The 18073-nt window shown below is 41.2% G+C and overlaps 1 protein-coding gene across 2 annotated transcripts in view; it reads right to left on the bottom strand.

The window, feature by feature from the left end:
* Nucleotides 1-18073, bottom strand: part of FMN2 (formin 2) — a 345283-nt gene that overhangs the window by 143776 nt on the left and 183434 nt on the right. For both annotated transcript variants that reach the window (XR_014239879.1, XM_082408836.1), the window contains exon 7: nucleotides 7859-7946. Coding sequence is in view for 1 of the 2 variants with exons in the window: in XM_082408836.1 (XP_082264962.1) it covers nucleotides 7859-7946 (88 nt within the window). In the remaining variant the exon portion in view is untranslated. The remainder of the gene's footprint in view (nucleotides 1-7858; nucleotides 7947-18073) is intronic.

Genomic DNA, 18073 nt, shown 5'->3' with positions numbered 1-18073 from the left:
CATGGAGCCCATTGGGTGGAGCCCACTTTCTTCTCAAATTTCTGACCCTTAGGGACTCTTCATTTCAATGAAAACTGTTCACTAAGCCACCCAACAGCATTGACTACATTTTTAATGTCTTGATAACTATACTAAATGGATCTTAAAATTCCATACACCATATGAAGAAAACACTTAAGTGTTAAAAAAAAAAAAAAAGAAGCATGAAGCAATTTCCAAGTGAACCTTGTAAACCTGAGTTTCATAAAGAAACCAGGCACTAGAAAACCTACTGGGAAAAAACAACACTGGCCACACTGAACCCAACTTCTGAGAATATTACAAAAATAAACAAAGGATTATGAATAGCCTTTCTTATTGTGGACAGAAAATGTTGCTGGTCAGTTCAATCAACAATGAATGTGGCCATGAGCCACTGCAGCTGCCCCCAGCGGTGCACCTCAGGGGACTCGAGGTGGAGAAAAACAGGACACTGGCCCAGACAGCTGAGGAGCACATCAAAGGAATGATTCCCATGAGCCCAGACTCTGGCATCTTCCCATACACAGAAAAGCACTATAATCATTAACTTGAGAAGTCTGTTTTTTGTGATTAGCAGTAATATTTTCATGTTTGACTACATGTGTTTTGTTTTGTTTTTCCAGCAAAAACTCCTATATGCCCCGGCTCCTGCCTTACCTCTTCGGACAGTTCCTCAGAGTATCTGAGAGGCTGTTTCCCAGGCTCTAGTTCTCAGTAAGGTCCCCAAACAAAACTTAACTTGCAACTTGTAGGCTGTGCATTTTTCTTCAGTTGACATTATGGTAATTAATAGGCAAGTGAAAATGCTTGCATCTTCAAGAAAGAAATTAGAAATTCTATTAAAAAAGAAACCTGGAGTCTGTAATATACAACTTATTTGGTAGAAATTTCATAAGAAAACCATTATTCAGTGGCAGGCAGTGGGGTAAAAAACTGCTCCACAAGTAGGCTACCAGAATACTAGGGGAAAGAGTTACCACAAAACTTCTACAAAGTTCCAACAGTTCAGAAAGGGTATTTCCAGGTTTTTTAAGTGTTCTTATACTTTACACTCAAAGCTAGAAACTAGTTCACCTTTCAGGAAAATAGTATGTCAAAGCAGGAAACAGAAGCTTCTGTCTGTGTGCTTAGATTCTGCTCATGTCCATCACCAAGGTTCATTTCACCACCAAAGCCTAAATCCTTCCCTCCGCCATCTTCCCTGCCACCAGGGCCCACCAGCAACGCATGTGGAATGTGGGTGACACAAAGCACAGAGAAGATAATAAGAAAGCAAACGGTTAAAGGAGACCCTGGACTTTAAAGACCCAAACAAACTGCTCTCCTTGCAGATAAATCACCAGCCAAAGATGCAGCCACACTTAACTTCCAAGAGCTGCTATTATACATAATTCTCATATTTGTCTCCATTCAGAAAAGAGAAATGGACACAGCCCAGTACCAACTCAGCATTTCAGTAATACTGATGGAAAACCCAAGCTAAGAACAATTGAATCTGCCGCGGTTACTTGCCCCCTGAACCTGAGCCCCCATTTCTCCCCTCCTACCTCTCACTTGAGAATTCCACCACAGGACACAGCGCCTGCATTCTTCTCCCTCCGCTGTCTCCTGGGCAAGGCTTGTAGTGGAACCCCCCAGAGCCACGAAGGAGGAAAAAGACCTTCACATCCTCCCAGCTCCCTGGGTGGCCAATCTGGAGTTTCAAGCACTCCCAAAGCCTGAAAACACACCTCATCCCCTAAGGATCCCAGGAAGGGGAGGACAACTAATACTGATTGTGTGTGTGTGCTCATGTGCACGCATGTGTGAATGTGTGTGTGAGTATCTGTGTGTGTATGTTTGCGTGTGAACGTGCATGCACGTGTTTACAGGAAATAACTCATTTAATAGCCCTTTTTACTAGTGAGGAAAGTGAGGAACAGAGATGAAGACATTTGCCCAGGTTTACTTACCTAACCAGTGGCAGGGCTGAGATCCAAATCTGTCTTTGACTGGGTGGCTTAAACAACAGGAATTCAGGTCTCAAAGTTCTGGAGACTGGAACTGGGGCAGATTTTCTTCCTGGCTCACAGAGTCCTGGTCTCTCCTCCTCTTCTTATTAGGATGCTAATCCCATCATGGGGGCTCTGCCCTCTTGACCTCATCTAAACCTGATTATGTCCCAAAGTCCCCACTAAACACCATCACATTTGAGGTGAGGACTTCAACGCAGGAATGGGGGTGGGATGGGATGGGTTGGGGCATGAACATTCAGTCCATAACAGAATCCAGGGAGCCTGACCCCAGAACTCATGCCCTCATCGTTGCTAGACTACACTAGAAAGTAGAGGGAAACCCAGGGAAGCAAAGACACTGAGAAGAAATAATATGCTTAGACAGTGAGTCTGAATGAAAGCAGGCACCCCGAAGGACCACACTAGGGGGATATCCTGTATTTCCCTACATACTCTCTGAGCAACTGGTACCTAAAAGAGAGGCACAGAAAGTTCCACCTCTATGTACCACCAGACTTACAATAATCACAATATGCTTCAGTTATTTGATAACCTTAGCCCAGATTGCTTTTTCTATAAAAATTTTGTTTGGTTCAGTCAAGAACAAGCAACTCCACTAATTAATAATTTTCTTTAAAATATTTTTACTCACTTAATTCACAGATGTGAAAAAAATCCCACAACTTCATTTCTCTAAGGAAGAGAGTCAATAAGCAAACAAGGGAATTTGTATAAAATGACACTTAAAGCAAGAAACCAAATTTGCTAAATTTATATGGTGCAAAGTTTTAAAACTCCACATTGGTAGGAAAAAGTATTATGTACTCCTGCCAGTTCTGTTTTTGCATATTATTAGATAACACAGGTCCTCACTCTGAAACAAGCTAACATGAACTCGGAGTCAGGGGGACAGATGCCCTCATTAAGGGGAAGTCACAGACACACTTGATCTATAAGCCTCAATTCCCTTCACTGCAAAATGGAAATTAACCCCCTTCCTCTGGACCATTTTACACAACTATCAGTAATAATCGGGGGAGGGGGTGGGGGTAAAATTCAAACCAATACTGAGTGCCGTCTCTTTGGATCCTGATAGAAAGGTTTCAGAATGGGTATCCTGCTTGTCAAGAGCAATTATCTTTCTAAGCACCTGTTGCCTTACGTAATTCCTTCCTATACAGTTATCAGGACGAGGCTTCTCAGCTCTGAGACCCTTTGAGCCAGTGACCAAAGAGCAAAAGATAAGCAACACGATGCGGTTCCAACGAGGGGTGGAGGCAGGCAGACGTCACTGGAATTTCTGATTTAAATCTAAAACATGTTATTGTCCTTGTAAGGTATCCTTAACTACATTTTTTAAAAAATAAAAAAAAAAGTGCTTGAAAAGCAATCATTAGGCTTACAGACCAAAAATAAAAACAACCATGGTTTCATTTACCTTATCAACTATATTTCTAACAGAATACTAGTTAGTTTTACATAATTATCGCCTTTAATTTCAAGTCATATAATTTTGATAAATCACGTTTGAACAGGATAGAAATTTCAACAAGGACACAATTTAGTATTCACTGCCCTTGGCTCACAATACCAGCTGGCTTTAAACAGGACAGACATTCAAAGGAGGGAAGGAACCTGGGCCTTAACAGCCTGGGGCGGCTACTCCTGGGTGGAGAGTGACACTTGTTTCCATGGGCGGGGCCATCAAACACTTTCATAGCTGTCCCTTGCTGCTGAATCTGTCATCGATGTTGACATACATGTACCAAGGGAATGTAACAGGGTACGGGAGCCAGTTAAGGGTTCAGTGCTTGGGGTACCTGCACCTCAGGGTGGCTGGCGGTGCCCCTGTGGCCTGTAAGAAGGTCACACTCCAGAGGCAGCTCCTGCAAGGTCCTCAGCCCTCCGATAGCTGAGGCTTGCTCATTCGTACACTAATACGTGAAACTAAGGGTATATAAGGCCTGTGGATTAGCTGAAATCTCTTAGACATGCCCCAGCCACCTCCGTCCACAGGCTGAGCACGAGAAACTCCCACGGAGTGAGTCTACAGCTGGGGTCCTTAAGGAGGCCACCCAAGGCTTTGTCCCGAACAGCCCTGGTTGCGGCCCGGGCTGCGCCGTATTTCCAGCACCTCCAGCAGACTGAGGGCAAAAGATCCCTCCCTCTGTGATAGGTCTGTATCGGTGCAGAGCAAACCTTTCAGACAAGATATTGGTGAGAGGACCTCCAAAGACAGAAAGCTAGACAACCTCAGGGTTACGGTAACCCTGCTGGCCAGGGTTTAATAAATATCTAAACGAGAGAGAATTAGATCAGAAACTGCTTCGTTTGATCTAGTGGCAGGGTCACCTTACTACTTGTGTGCCTGCAAAATGTCCACTTAGAACTTGCTGTCCAGGCAGTATTATTAATGGCACCCCTTCCACTCTCAAAAGTATCCCAGTCTGGATGATGAACCACGTGGATCTTCTACCCAGGAGTGAGACTGGGGATGGGGGGGAAAGCTGAGCCTTATGAAATTCAGAATTCCTTTACAGCTACTATGATCTACCAAAATGGACCTAAGAGTTGCGAAGACCACACTGACTCCTTACAGGCCAAAAGTTATACAGGAAATTCAATTTATTTTCACTAAACTACAAATCTGTAGATACTCTCATAATACCAATTTCTGGGAATAATACTAGATTATTTAAAGGAATCCTCCCATTGAGAACAATTAAAAATGCTGGATAAAATATATTTGTAAAATATCTTAAAGTCTTCGAAGAGCTGACGAGATAAGAATTAGGATTCTAATTAAAAGGTAAGAGAGAGCCCTGAGACAGGAGCCAGCTCAGAGTCTGCCTTTGCCCTGCCTGACCCAACAAATCTGAACTTCGTGCTGACAGTTTCTGGGGCCCGGGGCTAAATACGAAAGCTCAAGGCCCACCCAAAGTACAGGTTCTAGACCTTCTTGACAATAAACTGGGACTCGAATGGCTACACACAGGGAAATCAACTCCTGCGGTGATGGACAGTTAGCCCTGCCTGACAGGGCCTCTGGAGCCTGATTTAAGGAGATCCTAAACCCAGAGTTGCTCGGAGCCCCAGCACAGACTAGAGCAAATCTGCTCTGAAAAGTACCTTCATCCTAGAGTTTAAATTATTCTAAACCCTTGGAGTGGGAGTTTTCAGAGGTGCACACCATTTTCACTCCTCCCATCTAAAAATTGTTACAATATGCAGGATAATTTAGTTTACCAGGCATGTTCACAACTGCATCACAGCAGCTCAGGCCTCCATTATAAGTGCCACACACACACACAGACACGCACACACACACGGATATGGTGACAAGAGAAGGATCAGACCTTTGGCACCTATGACCCAAACCCTAATTACTCCAATGCGGCACTTTACAATAGAAACATTACAAAGGAAACTCAGCTCTAAGCTTTCCTAGAGTTCTCTGACAGGGAAGAAGACAGAGAAGAAAATTCCTGCAGTTTTTCACCATCTTACACATGCTTTGTTTTGAGATGCCAATGCTGGCTGTAGGAAAAGCACAATCTTCGAGGAGCAGCATGTGTGGATGGGAGAGGAGGAGCAGTTAGTGAGGAGGGCTGAGGGCAGGTCAGTCTATCCTATTAACAAGCTTCGTGACACTGAGCAAGAGACACAACCACTGAAAGAGCTTAGTTTGCTCTTGTATAAGGTCACCCCGGAGGTCTGGATACATCCTGTGGCCACTTCCACATCCAAATCAATTGGTGTTTACACATCCGTGGACTTCTCAGTGGAGGCACATCCTGACACAAGTCAGTTTTACTGTGGAGGCCGCATGTGATTTGCTCACGGACACCACGGTCCCGAAAACACACAGCAGACCCGGGCTTCTGGCACCGAAAGGCACACCCTCGCTCCTGCAGATCTGCAAGCCAGCCTTGCTTTAGAAAACCATGGGCAGGGTCTCAAAGTGACTCCAGGCAATCATCTGACATCCTAACAGGATGAAGCTTATGGAGCTTTCAAGTGCTGCCAGCCACACCCGGCCCGTGAGCTAACCGGGGAGGCTTCCAATGATCTCTCGCTGGCTTCTCTCACACACACACACACACACACACACACACACACACACACACACACACACACACACACACACACACACACACACACACACACACACGTTAGGCGACTCCTTTGCTCAGAAGGTTCTCATTACTAACTCAACCCAGGCAATATCCGACTGAAGGAAAGGACCATAGCATTAATTTCAGATTTCATTCCATGGCTTGACTGGGCTACATCTGCCAGCTTTAGAAAAGCAAGTACTTCTTGTTGCCGGCCTTGGCGTCCTGTTCTATGAAAACGACCCCCAATGCTTCCACTTGAGAAAGCCTCCTCACCACCAAAGCAGCTTAATAAAAATTTAAATTGTGATTGTGCTACTCATGGATTGACAGGGGAGGACAAGCTTGTGCTATTTATGAATTATTCCACACATTATTTTAAGCCGACCAAGTAGAATCCACATTCATAAAGGGGTAAGCTGGAAAGCCAGGTAAATGTTTTCATGATTTTTAAACCATATTTTGTTAACAGGTAAACTGGCATTCCATTGGATAATTTAATCTGCTTTAAATCTATTCTAAGGCTCTGAACAGCTTAAGGGACATTTTGAATATAAATTTAATTCCTCTATTCACCTTTGGGCAATATTTTTCAGCACAAATGTGATAGGACAATATAGCATAGGGATGCCTGTCAATAGTAAAGTATTAAAATACTAACATGAAAGCCATTTTGAAAATGGTAAAAATCACCCTATTTCCAAATATAGAAAATATTTTATAAGCCTGGTTAAAGATATAAATTAAAACAACACCATAAAAAAATAACAAAATGTCATGCTATTACTGCTTCCATGGGTCTGGATCACCAAGAATAACATAAACGGGTAAGAATAATTTGAAACTATCTTTGATGCTTATTAGAAAAATAATTCGGTCCCCGTATGTGGAGAGAAGCCTGGGGGTTACACGCTAGTCATCCCAAGGAACTGAAAAAAGAGGGACCAGTTGTCCAGCCTAAAAAGTTACACATAATAATGCTGCTTGAGTGATTCTTTCAGCATCTCACAGCCTCTCGGAACAGGAGGACAAAGAGAATATGTCCCTTCACCTACTCAATGCTTTAAAGGCATCTGAGACAAGTGGTCATGCAGCCTCTTCAACAGTTTTGAGTTTTCATTTAATCACTATACACAGCAATCCAGTCTACTCTTCCACGTCTCTAATCATAAGGAAATTTTTAAAACAACAACAATCAAAACAAGCTTTCATGTAACTCTGGTTTTAGCTGATCTATTAGAAAATCTTAGGTTTACTTCCTCTTCTTTATGTTAGCTCAGCAAACATCTGAGATTTACTCTTAGCATATTGTCCTCTCCTGTGGACCATCCTCCCCAGGTATCGTCAGGGGCTGAGGCATGGCCCACACCTGGATCTCACCAGTGTTCACCAGTCTCTCTTTGGACATGGCACAGAGAAGTCAAATCAGGTACAGGGCACAGTGGGACTAGTATTTCTCATGAGTTAAAAATTAAATATTTGCTAATGCACACTAAACATGTCACATGAGAATCATGCTCTTAGCAAGATACAGAAATAACACAAAAGCCAAATTACTCGTAACCTTTCCAGAAACAATCATGGTAGAAAGTTTGGTAACACTTACAGGAAACATACTCACCTCAATCTACACAGAGAGTCTAAGAATGAAATAATTTTACCACTAAGCAGCACATCCTTTGGCCCAAATTTGAGTATTCAAAAGTTGAATTTTAATTTTTCACTTACCATGTTGTATATCTTTCATATCTAAGTGAAGGCTAGACATCAATATTCCAACTGCTTGTGACCTTTTGTTGCTTAGTAACTTGACAACCTGTTCAAGAAAGAAAGGAAAAGGGAGAAATGTTATTTGAACTCAGTGATAGGCTTAATAGCATGTTATTTTTATCCTAAATGAAGAACAAATAACTTAGAACAGTTAAAGTACCAGAACTGATGTGAACAAGCTTTTGGGTTTTGTATCTCCCGTCTTCAAAATCCCCACCTTTGCCCTGTTGTTCACCAGCAGCCTAAGCATCAGGCTCTTTACCTGCCTTGCAAGAGCCTGATGTGCTATCACTGAAATTTCTAACCATCTGGGAAGTTAGCTTGGTCTCTGTAAAATAACAATTACACACCTGATCATTTGCAGCCTGAGATTTAAAAAGTGTTCTTTGTTTTTAAATGCAGAACCTTGAAATACTGGCCAATAAGTAAAGGGAAAAATAAAAGTACGCAGAGAATCTGTTAGAACAGATTAGTTTGACCACAAAATAGAAAATGTGCTTTTATGAAGGTTTTTTAGAAAGCTCACTATTTTACTGGCATTTGCTCTCGTTTTGCATTTGGCCCACATTTTGGGAGGAACGTTCCAACTAATTAATAGTGATACAATCATCAAATCCAAGGGGCTGTGTTAGCTCAATCTCAAATCTTTCCAGAGAGTCCGGAAGAGTCAGTTCATACAACCCATGAGAAGTTTCCTAACACAGATGTAGGCATGTTTAAATTATGTTTTCTAGACAATAACACATCACTGATAAATTCTGCTTATGACACTATTATCTCAGACACTGATCTTACGTAGAGCAGCAATTTCTACTTACTATCAGCATTTTGTTATAAATTTGCTTAGAAAAACACTGGAGGAAAAGAAAAAAGTTAAGGTCAAATTCCAGAAGTGACAGCTGCCCTAACTTGATCAATTAGGAAACTAATAAAATAATCATGCCCAGCTGTCAAACAAATCACAGTGTAAGATAATATTCTCAACAGGAATAATAGCATTCTTGGTTCCCTATCAGGGATACAGGTGGAGAAAATGACAAATCCATTCCAGGAGAACCAACCTCAAAAACCCCACAGTCATTTCTGAAAGCTTCTTGAGGAAAGGGACATTAACACTCCACAAGAAGCAGTGCCTCCTAATAGGAAAGACATAAGAACTGATTCGCAGTTTGCTCTTTAAACATTTTATTTAATTCAGCTTAGAACTTGAATTTGAATCCATTCATACCTAAACTATTTTTATCAATAACAATTTCCTCTTCCGATTGAAAAAATAGAAACTTAATTTCAGAAAAGCAGAGGTATGTATTCTGTTCTAAAAATATTTCTAACTTCAAATAAATAGAATCTGGGTCTCATCTGTGCTACGCTGAAAAAACTGTTTTTCCTAAGGTTTCCTATCTCTCCCCACCCCCTGATTCCTAATTACAATGGGCACGTCTGCATCCATATGTCATCTGACCTTCCTGCTGTGTTGACATGTTTATTACACGCTTATAAAAACTCTGGTGAAAATTAATTTCTAACCCTCACTTAAAAGTGGCATCTGGAAGGCCTGCACAGGGAGCTCTCACGCCTACCGCTGGGGGTCAATCACCCAAACAGGAAGAGAGGGTCCTCGCACCTCCAACAGGAAGGGGTCTCTACTTCCCCGGCAGGAGGAAGGGAGATGTTCTTCCCACCAAGCAACAAGCTCAGCCAATGGAAAATGTCGCAGCTCAGCCAATGAGAAACCTGAACTCCCACTTTCCTCCAAGGAACTTTTATAGAGGACAGCCCCGCCCACTGCCCCTTTTCTCTATAAAAGCTCCTGTCCTTTGTTCTCCGCATTTCCCTGTGGTCAAAAGCTTGAATTTATTTCCCCAACTACGATTCCCCTGGTTATTCCCAAATAAACTCATGCTGCTGAGATAACTGGCTATTTTATTTTTAAAGTTGACACTCTCTACTCCAGGGTTCCTGCCAGTCTGCCTCAGGCTTTTTTAAGGTGAACTACTCTGATTTCACATTAAATATTGGTATATCCCAGAGTTCTGCTCTCAGCTCCATATTCTCTTCAATGTATGACCTATATTTTCTCCTCCATCAACATGTATGCCTGCACTTATATAACTGTGTTCTTTTAACAGCACCTTAACCTCAGCAGTATCCTATTTTCCTAACAAATATCTCCGCATCAATTACCCACATAAACCTCCATCTGACATGTCTAATACCAAACTTGTCATCAAGCCCACCCCAAAAACCTACTCAGCTTCTCCTCTTTTATTCCATATGTTGAGATCATGCACCACCATTTTCAGTCCACCATCAAAGTTAGAAATCCAGAAATCATTCTAGATCTACCCCCCCTCCTTCACCTGCATGTTCTGGTCTGACAAGTCCTGTCAGTTGTAAGTCTGCTATATCCTTGAAATCCACCCCTTCCTCCTTAACTCTACTGTCAGCATTTACTTCTGTATTATAACTTGCAGAGATCAATGCAAAGGATCCTAACCAGACTTCCCAGTTCTAGTCCAGTGGTTCCCAAGGTATATTTCCTGCAACAGGGGGCAGCATAATCACCTGGGAACTCATTAAAGATGCAAAATCTCTGTCAGAAAGCTGTTAGTCAGAAGATCTAGGCAAAGAAAGACTCAATCAGCATTTTAAAAAGCCTTCCAGGTGATTATAGAATAAACAACGATTCTCATGTCTTCCTATCCATTCTCCAGTATCATCTCTAAAAGTGCCGCTATTTGCAAGTCACTCCCTTGCCTTTTAAACCTGAGAGGCCCATAAATAAGGGTAGGTCACATAGCCTCTTCACAGACTGTTTCACAGTTCATACCTGAAACTTGCTTTTCCTCTTATAATTGAAATGAACTTGACTATAAACTGTATGTTACATTTAAATGCCAAAGATTATAGATAGGAATAATAATTATTGATCACCTTCCAAAAAGCATACATACAGGAGAGAACACATGTCTAAAAGGATCAATTCCACAGTTTCCTGGAGTTATTCAACCTAATGTAAAGAAACCACCATCATCACTTCCCTCTCTCTCTCTCTCTCTCTCTCTCCCAATCTCTCTTTAATAAACTGAATAACAAGAACTTGAAGCTATCAAACTACAACATTTTTAGAATCCAGTGACTATATATATAAAATGGAGATGAAGGAGTTAACTCTTACAAAATGATCTTAAAACGCTTAGATGAAAAGCAGAAAATACAGATTTAGCAAATTTGAATATTCCAGAAGGCAATCTACAGATTCAGTGCAATCCGTGTCAAAATGCTACAGGCATTTTTCACAGAAATAGAACAAATAAGCCTAAATCTACATGGAAACACAAAAGATTCCAAATAGCCAAAACCATCTTTAGAAAGAATGAAGCTGGAGGTATCACACTCCTTGATTTCAAACTACACAACAAAGCTACTATAATCAAAACAGTATTGTACTGGAATAAAAAAACAGACACATAGACCCATGGAACAGAAGAGAGAGTCCAAAAATAAACCCAAGCTTATATGGTCAAATTCATCTACAACAAAGGAGGCAAAAATATACAATGGAGAAAAGACAGTATCTTCAATAAATGATGTTGGGAAAACTGAACAGCTACATGTAAAAGAATCAAAGGGGACTACTTTCTCACACCATATTCAAAAATAAACTCAAATGTATAAAGACATAAATATAAGACTGGAAACCATAAAACTACAAGGAAACACAGGCAATATGCTCTTTGACATCAGTCTTAGCAATATTCTTTTGAATATGTCACCTCAGGTAAGAAAAGCAAAAGCAAAACTAAACAAATGGGACTACATCAAACTAAAAACCTTTTTCACAGTGAAGGAAACTAAGAACAACAACAACAACAAAAGGCTGCCTAATTGAATGGATGAAGATATATCCAAACAATGTATCTGATAAGGAGTTAATATCCAAAATATACAAAGAACTCATACAACTCAACAATAAAAAACAAAAAACAAGGGACTTCCCTGGTGGCGCAGTGGTTAAGAATCTGCTTGCCAATGCAGGGGACATGGGTTCGAGCCCTGGTCTGGGAAGATCCCACATGCCACGGAGCACTAAGCCCGTGCACCACAAAAACTGAGCCTGAGCTTTAGAGCCCGCAAGCCACAACTACTGAAGACTGCACACCTACAGCCCATGTTCCGCAACAAGAGAAGCCATGGCAATGAGAAGCCTGCGCACCACAACGAAGAGTAGAGAGCTGCCTCAACTAGAGAAAGACCGTGTGCAGCAACAAAAACCCAACACAGCCAAAAATGCATAAATAAATAAATTTATTTAAAAACAAAACAAAACAAACAAAAAAACACCAACCAGACAACCTGATTAAAACATGGGCAAATGACCAGAATAGACATTTTTCCAAAGAAGACATACGGATGGCCCCCAGACACATGAAAAATGCTCAACATCACTAACCATTAGGGAAATGCAAATCAAAACCACAATAAGATAACATCTCACACCTGTCAGAATGGCTATAAAGTCTGCTACTGTTATTTACTGTCAATTTCTCCCTTTTTGTCTGTTAATATTTTCTTCATGTATTTACATGGACCTACGTTGGGTGCATATACACTTACAATTGTTGTATCTTCTTGGATTGATCCCTTGATCACTATTTAATGTCATTCTTTATCTATTGTTACAGTCTTCATTTTAGTCTATTTTGTCTGATGTAAGTATTAGTATCCCAGCTTTCTTTTCATTTCCGTTTGTACAGAATACCTGTTACTCCCCTCACTTTCAGTCTGTGTGTGTCTTTAGATCTGAAGTGAGTCTCTTGTAGGTAACATATATATGGGTCCAGTTTGTGTATCCACTCAGCCGATCTATGTCTTTTGATTGGAGCACTTAGTCCAGGTACATTTAAAGTACTTATTGATAGATATGTACTTACTGCCATTTTGTTAATTGTTTTTTTAATCAATTTTCATTGGACTATAGTTGCTTTACAATGTTGTATTAGTTTCTGCTATACAGCAAAGTGAATCAGCTATACGTATACATATACCCCTTCTTTTTTGGATTTCCTTCCCATTTAGGTCTCCACAGAGTATTGAGTAGAGTTTCCTGTGCTATACAGTAGGTTCTCATTAGTTATCTATTTCATACATAGTAGTGTATATGTCAATCCCAATCTCCCTTATTAATTGTTTTTATAGTTCTTTTTTGTTCACTTCCCTTGTGATGTGATGACTATCTTATGTTTGGATACCTTTCTCATTTTTTCTGTGTTATCTATTATAGATTTTTGAGTTGTGGTAACCATGAGGTTTATAAACAACAATAACAATTTCTCTCTCCCTCTCTGTATATATTATATATTTAAAATATATACACATATATATGTGTATATGTGTGTGTGTTTATTTTATTTTTAAATTTATTTTTATTGAAGTATAGTTGCTATTCAATATTATATAAGTTACAGGTGTACAATACAGTGATTCCCAATTTTTAAAGGTTATTCTCCATTTGTAGTCACTATTAAATATTGGCTATATTCCCCATGTTGTATAATATATCCTTGTAGCTTATTTTATACCTATAGTTTGTACCTCTTACTCCCCTACCCCTTTATTGACCTTCTCCCCTTCCCTCTGCCCACTGGTAATCATTAGTATGTTCTCTATATCTGTGAGTCTGCTTCTTTTTTTATTATATTCACTAGTTTCTTGTGTTTCTTAGATTCCACATATAAGTGATATCATACAGTATTTGTCTTTCTCTGTCTGATTTATTTCACCTAGCATAATGCCCTCCAAGTCCATTCATGTTGCTGCAAATGGCATTATTTCATTCTTTTTTATGGCTGAGTAGTATTCCATTTTATATATATATAGAGAGAGAGAGAGAGAGAGAGAGAGAGAAAGAAATACATCTAGAAATGTGACACATATATATATGTCATCTTCTTTATCCATTCATCTGTTGATGGGCACTTAGGTTGCTTCCATATCCTAGCTATTGTAAACAGTGTTGCTATGAACACTGCAGAGCATGTATCTTTTCAAATTAGCATATTTGTGTTTCTTTGGATATATACCCAGGAGTGGAACTGCTCAGTCATATGGTAGTCCTATTTTTAGTTTTTTTGAGAAGCCTCCATATTGTTTTCCACAGTGGCTGCACCAACTTACATTCCCACCAACAGTGTACAAGGGTTCTCTTTTCTCCACATCCTTGCCAACATTTGTTATTTGTGTTCCTTTTGATGATAACCTTTCTGACAGGTGTGAGGTGATATCTCACTGTGGTTTTGATTTGCATTTCTCTGATAATTAACCATGTTGAGCATTTTTAATCTGCCTGTTGGCCTTATTTGGAAAAATATCTATTCAGGTCTTCTACCCATTCTTTAATCAGGTTGTTTGTTTTTTTAATGTTGAGCTGTATGAGCTGTTTATATACATTGGATATTAATCTCTTATGGGTCATATCATTTGTAAATATTTTCTCCCATTCAGTAAGTTTTCTTCGTTTGGTTGATGGTTTCTTTTGCTGTGCAAAAGGTTTTAAGTTTAATTAGGTCCCACCTGTTTATGTTTGCTTATATTTCCTTTGCTTTGGGAGACAGATCCAAAAACAATATTGCTAAGGCCAATGTGAAAGAGTGTTCTGCCTATGTTTCCCTCTAGTTTTAGAATATCCAATCTTACATTTAGGTCTTTATCCATTTTGAGCTTATTTTTGTCTATGGTGTTAGAGAATGTTCTAATTTCATTCTTTTCCATGTAGTTGTCCAGTTTTCCAGCACCACTTATTGAAGAGACTGTCTTATCGCCATTGGGTATTCTTAACTCCTTTGTTGTAGATTAATTGACCCTAAGTGCATGGGTTTATTACTGGGCTTTCTATCCTGTTCAATTTATCCAGGTGTCTGTTTCTGTGCCAATACCATACTGTTTTGATTACTGTAGCTTTTTAGTTATAAGTGATTATTTTAAATTTCTGATCTCTTAATTCAAATAAATTTTAGCAATCCTGAATTTTTACTCCCCCCAACAAGTTTACTGTTTTGACATCATATTTTACATGTTTCTGTAACTACTTATTGTGGATGCAGATGATTTTACTATTTCTGTCTTTTAACCTTTCTACTAGCTTTGATCTATTACCTTTAATGTATATTTGCCTTTATCAATGAGATTTTTCCTTTTGCAATTTTCGTATTTCTAGTTGTGGCCTTTCTAGAAAAGTCCCTTTAGCATTTCTTGTAAAGCTGGTTTGGTGGTGCTGAACTGTTTTAGCTTTCGTTTGTCTGCAAAACTCTTTATATCTCCTTTGAATCTGAATGATAGTTTTCCCTGGTACAGTATTCTTGGTTGTAGGTTTTTTCCTCACATTGCTTTAAATATATCATGCCACTTCCTCTGGCCTGCAGTTTCAGCTAAAAAGTCAGGTGATAGCCTCATGGGAGTCCCTTTGTATGAACTAGTTGCTTTTCCCTTGCTGCTTTTAATATTCTCTCTTTATTTTATTTTTTGCCATTTTAATTACAATGTGTAGACATCTTTGGGTTGATCTTATTTGGGACTCTCTGTGTTTCCTGGACCTGGATGTCACCTTTCTTTCCCAGGTTAGGGAACTTTTCAGCCAATAGGTTTTCAAATAACTTCTCTGTCCCTTTATTCCTCTCCACTCCTCCTGGGGCCCCTATAATGTGAGAATCAGGATGCTTGGTGTTGTTCCAGAAGTCTCTTAAACTCTCATTTTAAAAGATTTTTTTCTTTTTTCTATTCTGTTTGAGCAATTTCCACTATTTGGTATCCCAGTTTGCTGATCCATTCCTCTGTATCATCTAAGCTACTATGGATTCCTTCCACTGTATTTTTAATTGCAGTTATTGTATTCTTCAGCTCTTTGGTTAGTTATACTTTCTCTTTCTTAGAAACTTCTAACTTTTTACAGGGTTCATCCATTCTTCTCCCGAGTTCTTTGATCATCTTTACCTTCATTATCTTGAAGGGAGGTTGCTTATCTCCACCCGACTTAGTCCTTCTTCTGGGGTTACATCTTGTTCCTTCATTTGAAACATGTTCCTCTGTCACCTCATTTTTCCTAATTATCTTTACATTTCTATATATTTGGTGGTTGGATACATTTCCCGATGTTGGAGAATTGACCTTAAGCAGGAAACATACTCCCCTAAATGCTCCAGGGGTGTCCCCTCTGTGGGTCATGTGGGTGCTTTTGTTGTGGGGGACTGACTGCTGTGGGACCACTGGTAGGTGAAGTTGCACCCTGGCCCATTTGGTTGCCAGGCCCTGCCTAGTGTGGAGGCTGCACCTGCTGTTGAGCAGGGCTGGGCCCAGGCACAGCTTGCTGCAGGGCCCAGGGAGTCCTGGTCCTGGTGCTGGCCCAGTGGTGGACAGGGGAGGTACTGGGGTGGATGGCTGTGGGCTAAAGGTTTCCTGGAGCTAGTGTTAGCCTGCCTGTGAGTGAGCTTGGGACCTGGTGTGGAGGGTCAGGTGGAGGGAGCATGCAAGGCCTGGTTTTGGCCCGCTGATGTGTGGGGGCAGTTCCTGATGCAGTTGGCTGAAGTGTCCAGTGTTTCTTGGAGCTGGTGTCAGCCCACTGATGGGTGGGACCAAGGCCCAGGGCATCCTGGGGCTGGTGCAGACACTCTAGTGGGCAGAGCCAAGAACCAGGCTCTCTGGCTGTGGGGCCCGGTGATTCTGGATCTGGTGTCAGCCATCTGCTGTGAAGGACCAGGACCCAGGTGGTCCCAGGGCTAGTGCTGGCCCACTGGTGGGTAAAGCTGTGTCCCAGGATCTCTTTCTGCAGGATTCTAGGGGTTCTGTAGCTGCTGTCAGCCAGCTGGTGGGTGGAGCTGGGCCTTGGGGTCTTGAATTCCAGACCTAGGGATCTGGTGTCGGCCCACTTATGGGCATGTCTGGGTCCTGACAGCTAGCTGCAGGGCCCTGGGTGTCCCAGCGCTAACACTGGCCCACTGGTGGGTGGGGCTGATTCACGCCCCCTCTGTTGGTCAAAAAAAGGTCCTGGGCAACAAGGGGATGAGGGGGCTGAGGGCCGGTGGCCTGTTGGTGGATGGGTCTGTGTCTCTGCCCAGTTGGCTGCTTAGCTGGGACATGCCAGGACTGGTGCTGACCATTGGTTGGGGGACCCAGGTCCCGGCACTAATAGGCTAGAGGGAGGACTCCAAAATGGCGCCTACCAGCTCCAGTGTCCATGCGGAGAAAGAGCTCCCAAAAGGCTGTGCCACTGTCCTTGTCCCCAGGGTAAGCCCCAGCTGCCTCGGCCTGTCTGGATACTCTCCACCATCAGCAAGAGGGTCTGTCCCAGTCTCCCTTCAACCTCCTGACTCTGCCCTTTAAGGACAAAGTGTCTTTTCCCACAGCCCTCTTGGACTCCCTAAAGCAAGGCTTGCTCGCCTTCAAAGCCAAACATTCTCGGGGCTCATCTTCCCAGTGCAGGACCCCAGGGCTGGGAGCCTGAAGTAGGGCTCAGAGCCCTCGCTCCTTGGGGAGAACCTCCGCAACTGTGATTATCCTCCTGTTTGTGGTTCACCTGCCCACGGGCATGGGTCTTGACTAAACCTCGTATCCACCCCTCCTACCTCTCTTGTTGTGGCTCCTTCTTTATGCCTTTAGTTGTAGATGATCTCTTCTGCTGGTCCTCAGGTTGTTCTCATAGACAGTTGATCTGTAAATTGTTGTAATTTTGAGGTGCTCATGGGAGGAGGTGAGGTCAGGTCTTCTTACTGCATAATCTCAGCCATTCCAAGTCGATTTTAATTTTTTTCTTTTCCTTTAATGTTTTCTCTAAGAGATGACGGATGTTTGCTAAACTTATTGTGGTAGTCGTTTCTTGATGTACATGAGTCAAATTATTATGCTGTGCACTTTAAACTTATAAAGTGCTGTATGTCAATTACAGCTCAATGAAACTGGAAGAAAAAATTTATTTGAAATCCACAAAATTTGGACATATAACCAGAAAAAAGGGATTATTTTAAGTCTCTACAAATTCATATCAGATTCAGTTAATATTCTTAATGAAGTTTTTATCTTAGACATCCCTTTGATGAAGGACTGTGTAGGAATTATGAACATGGAATCTGTAAAATAAAGCATTATTTCTCAAACTTCAACATGCACATAAATTACATGGGA

The sequence above is a fragment of the Balaenoptera borealis genome, assembly GCF_965194805.1.
Source record: "Balaenoptera borealis genome assembly, contig: HAP1_SCAFFOLD_81, whole genome shotgun sequence".
In the NCBI taxonomy this organism is placed as follows: domain Eukaryota; kingdom Metazoa; phylum Chordata; class Mammalia; order Artiodactyla; family Balaenopteridae; genus Balaenoptera; species Balaenoptera borealis.
This window is presented reverse-complemented; position numbering and strand designations above follow the sequence as displayed.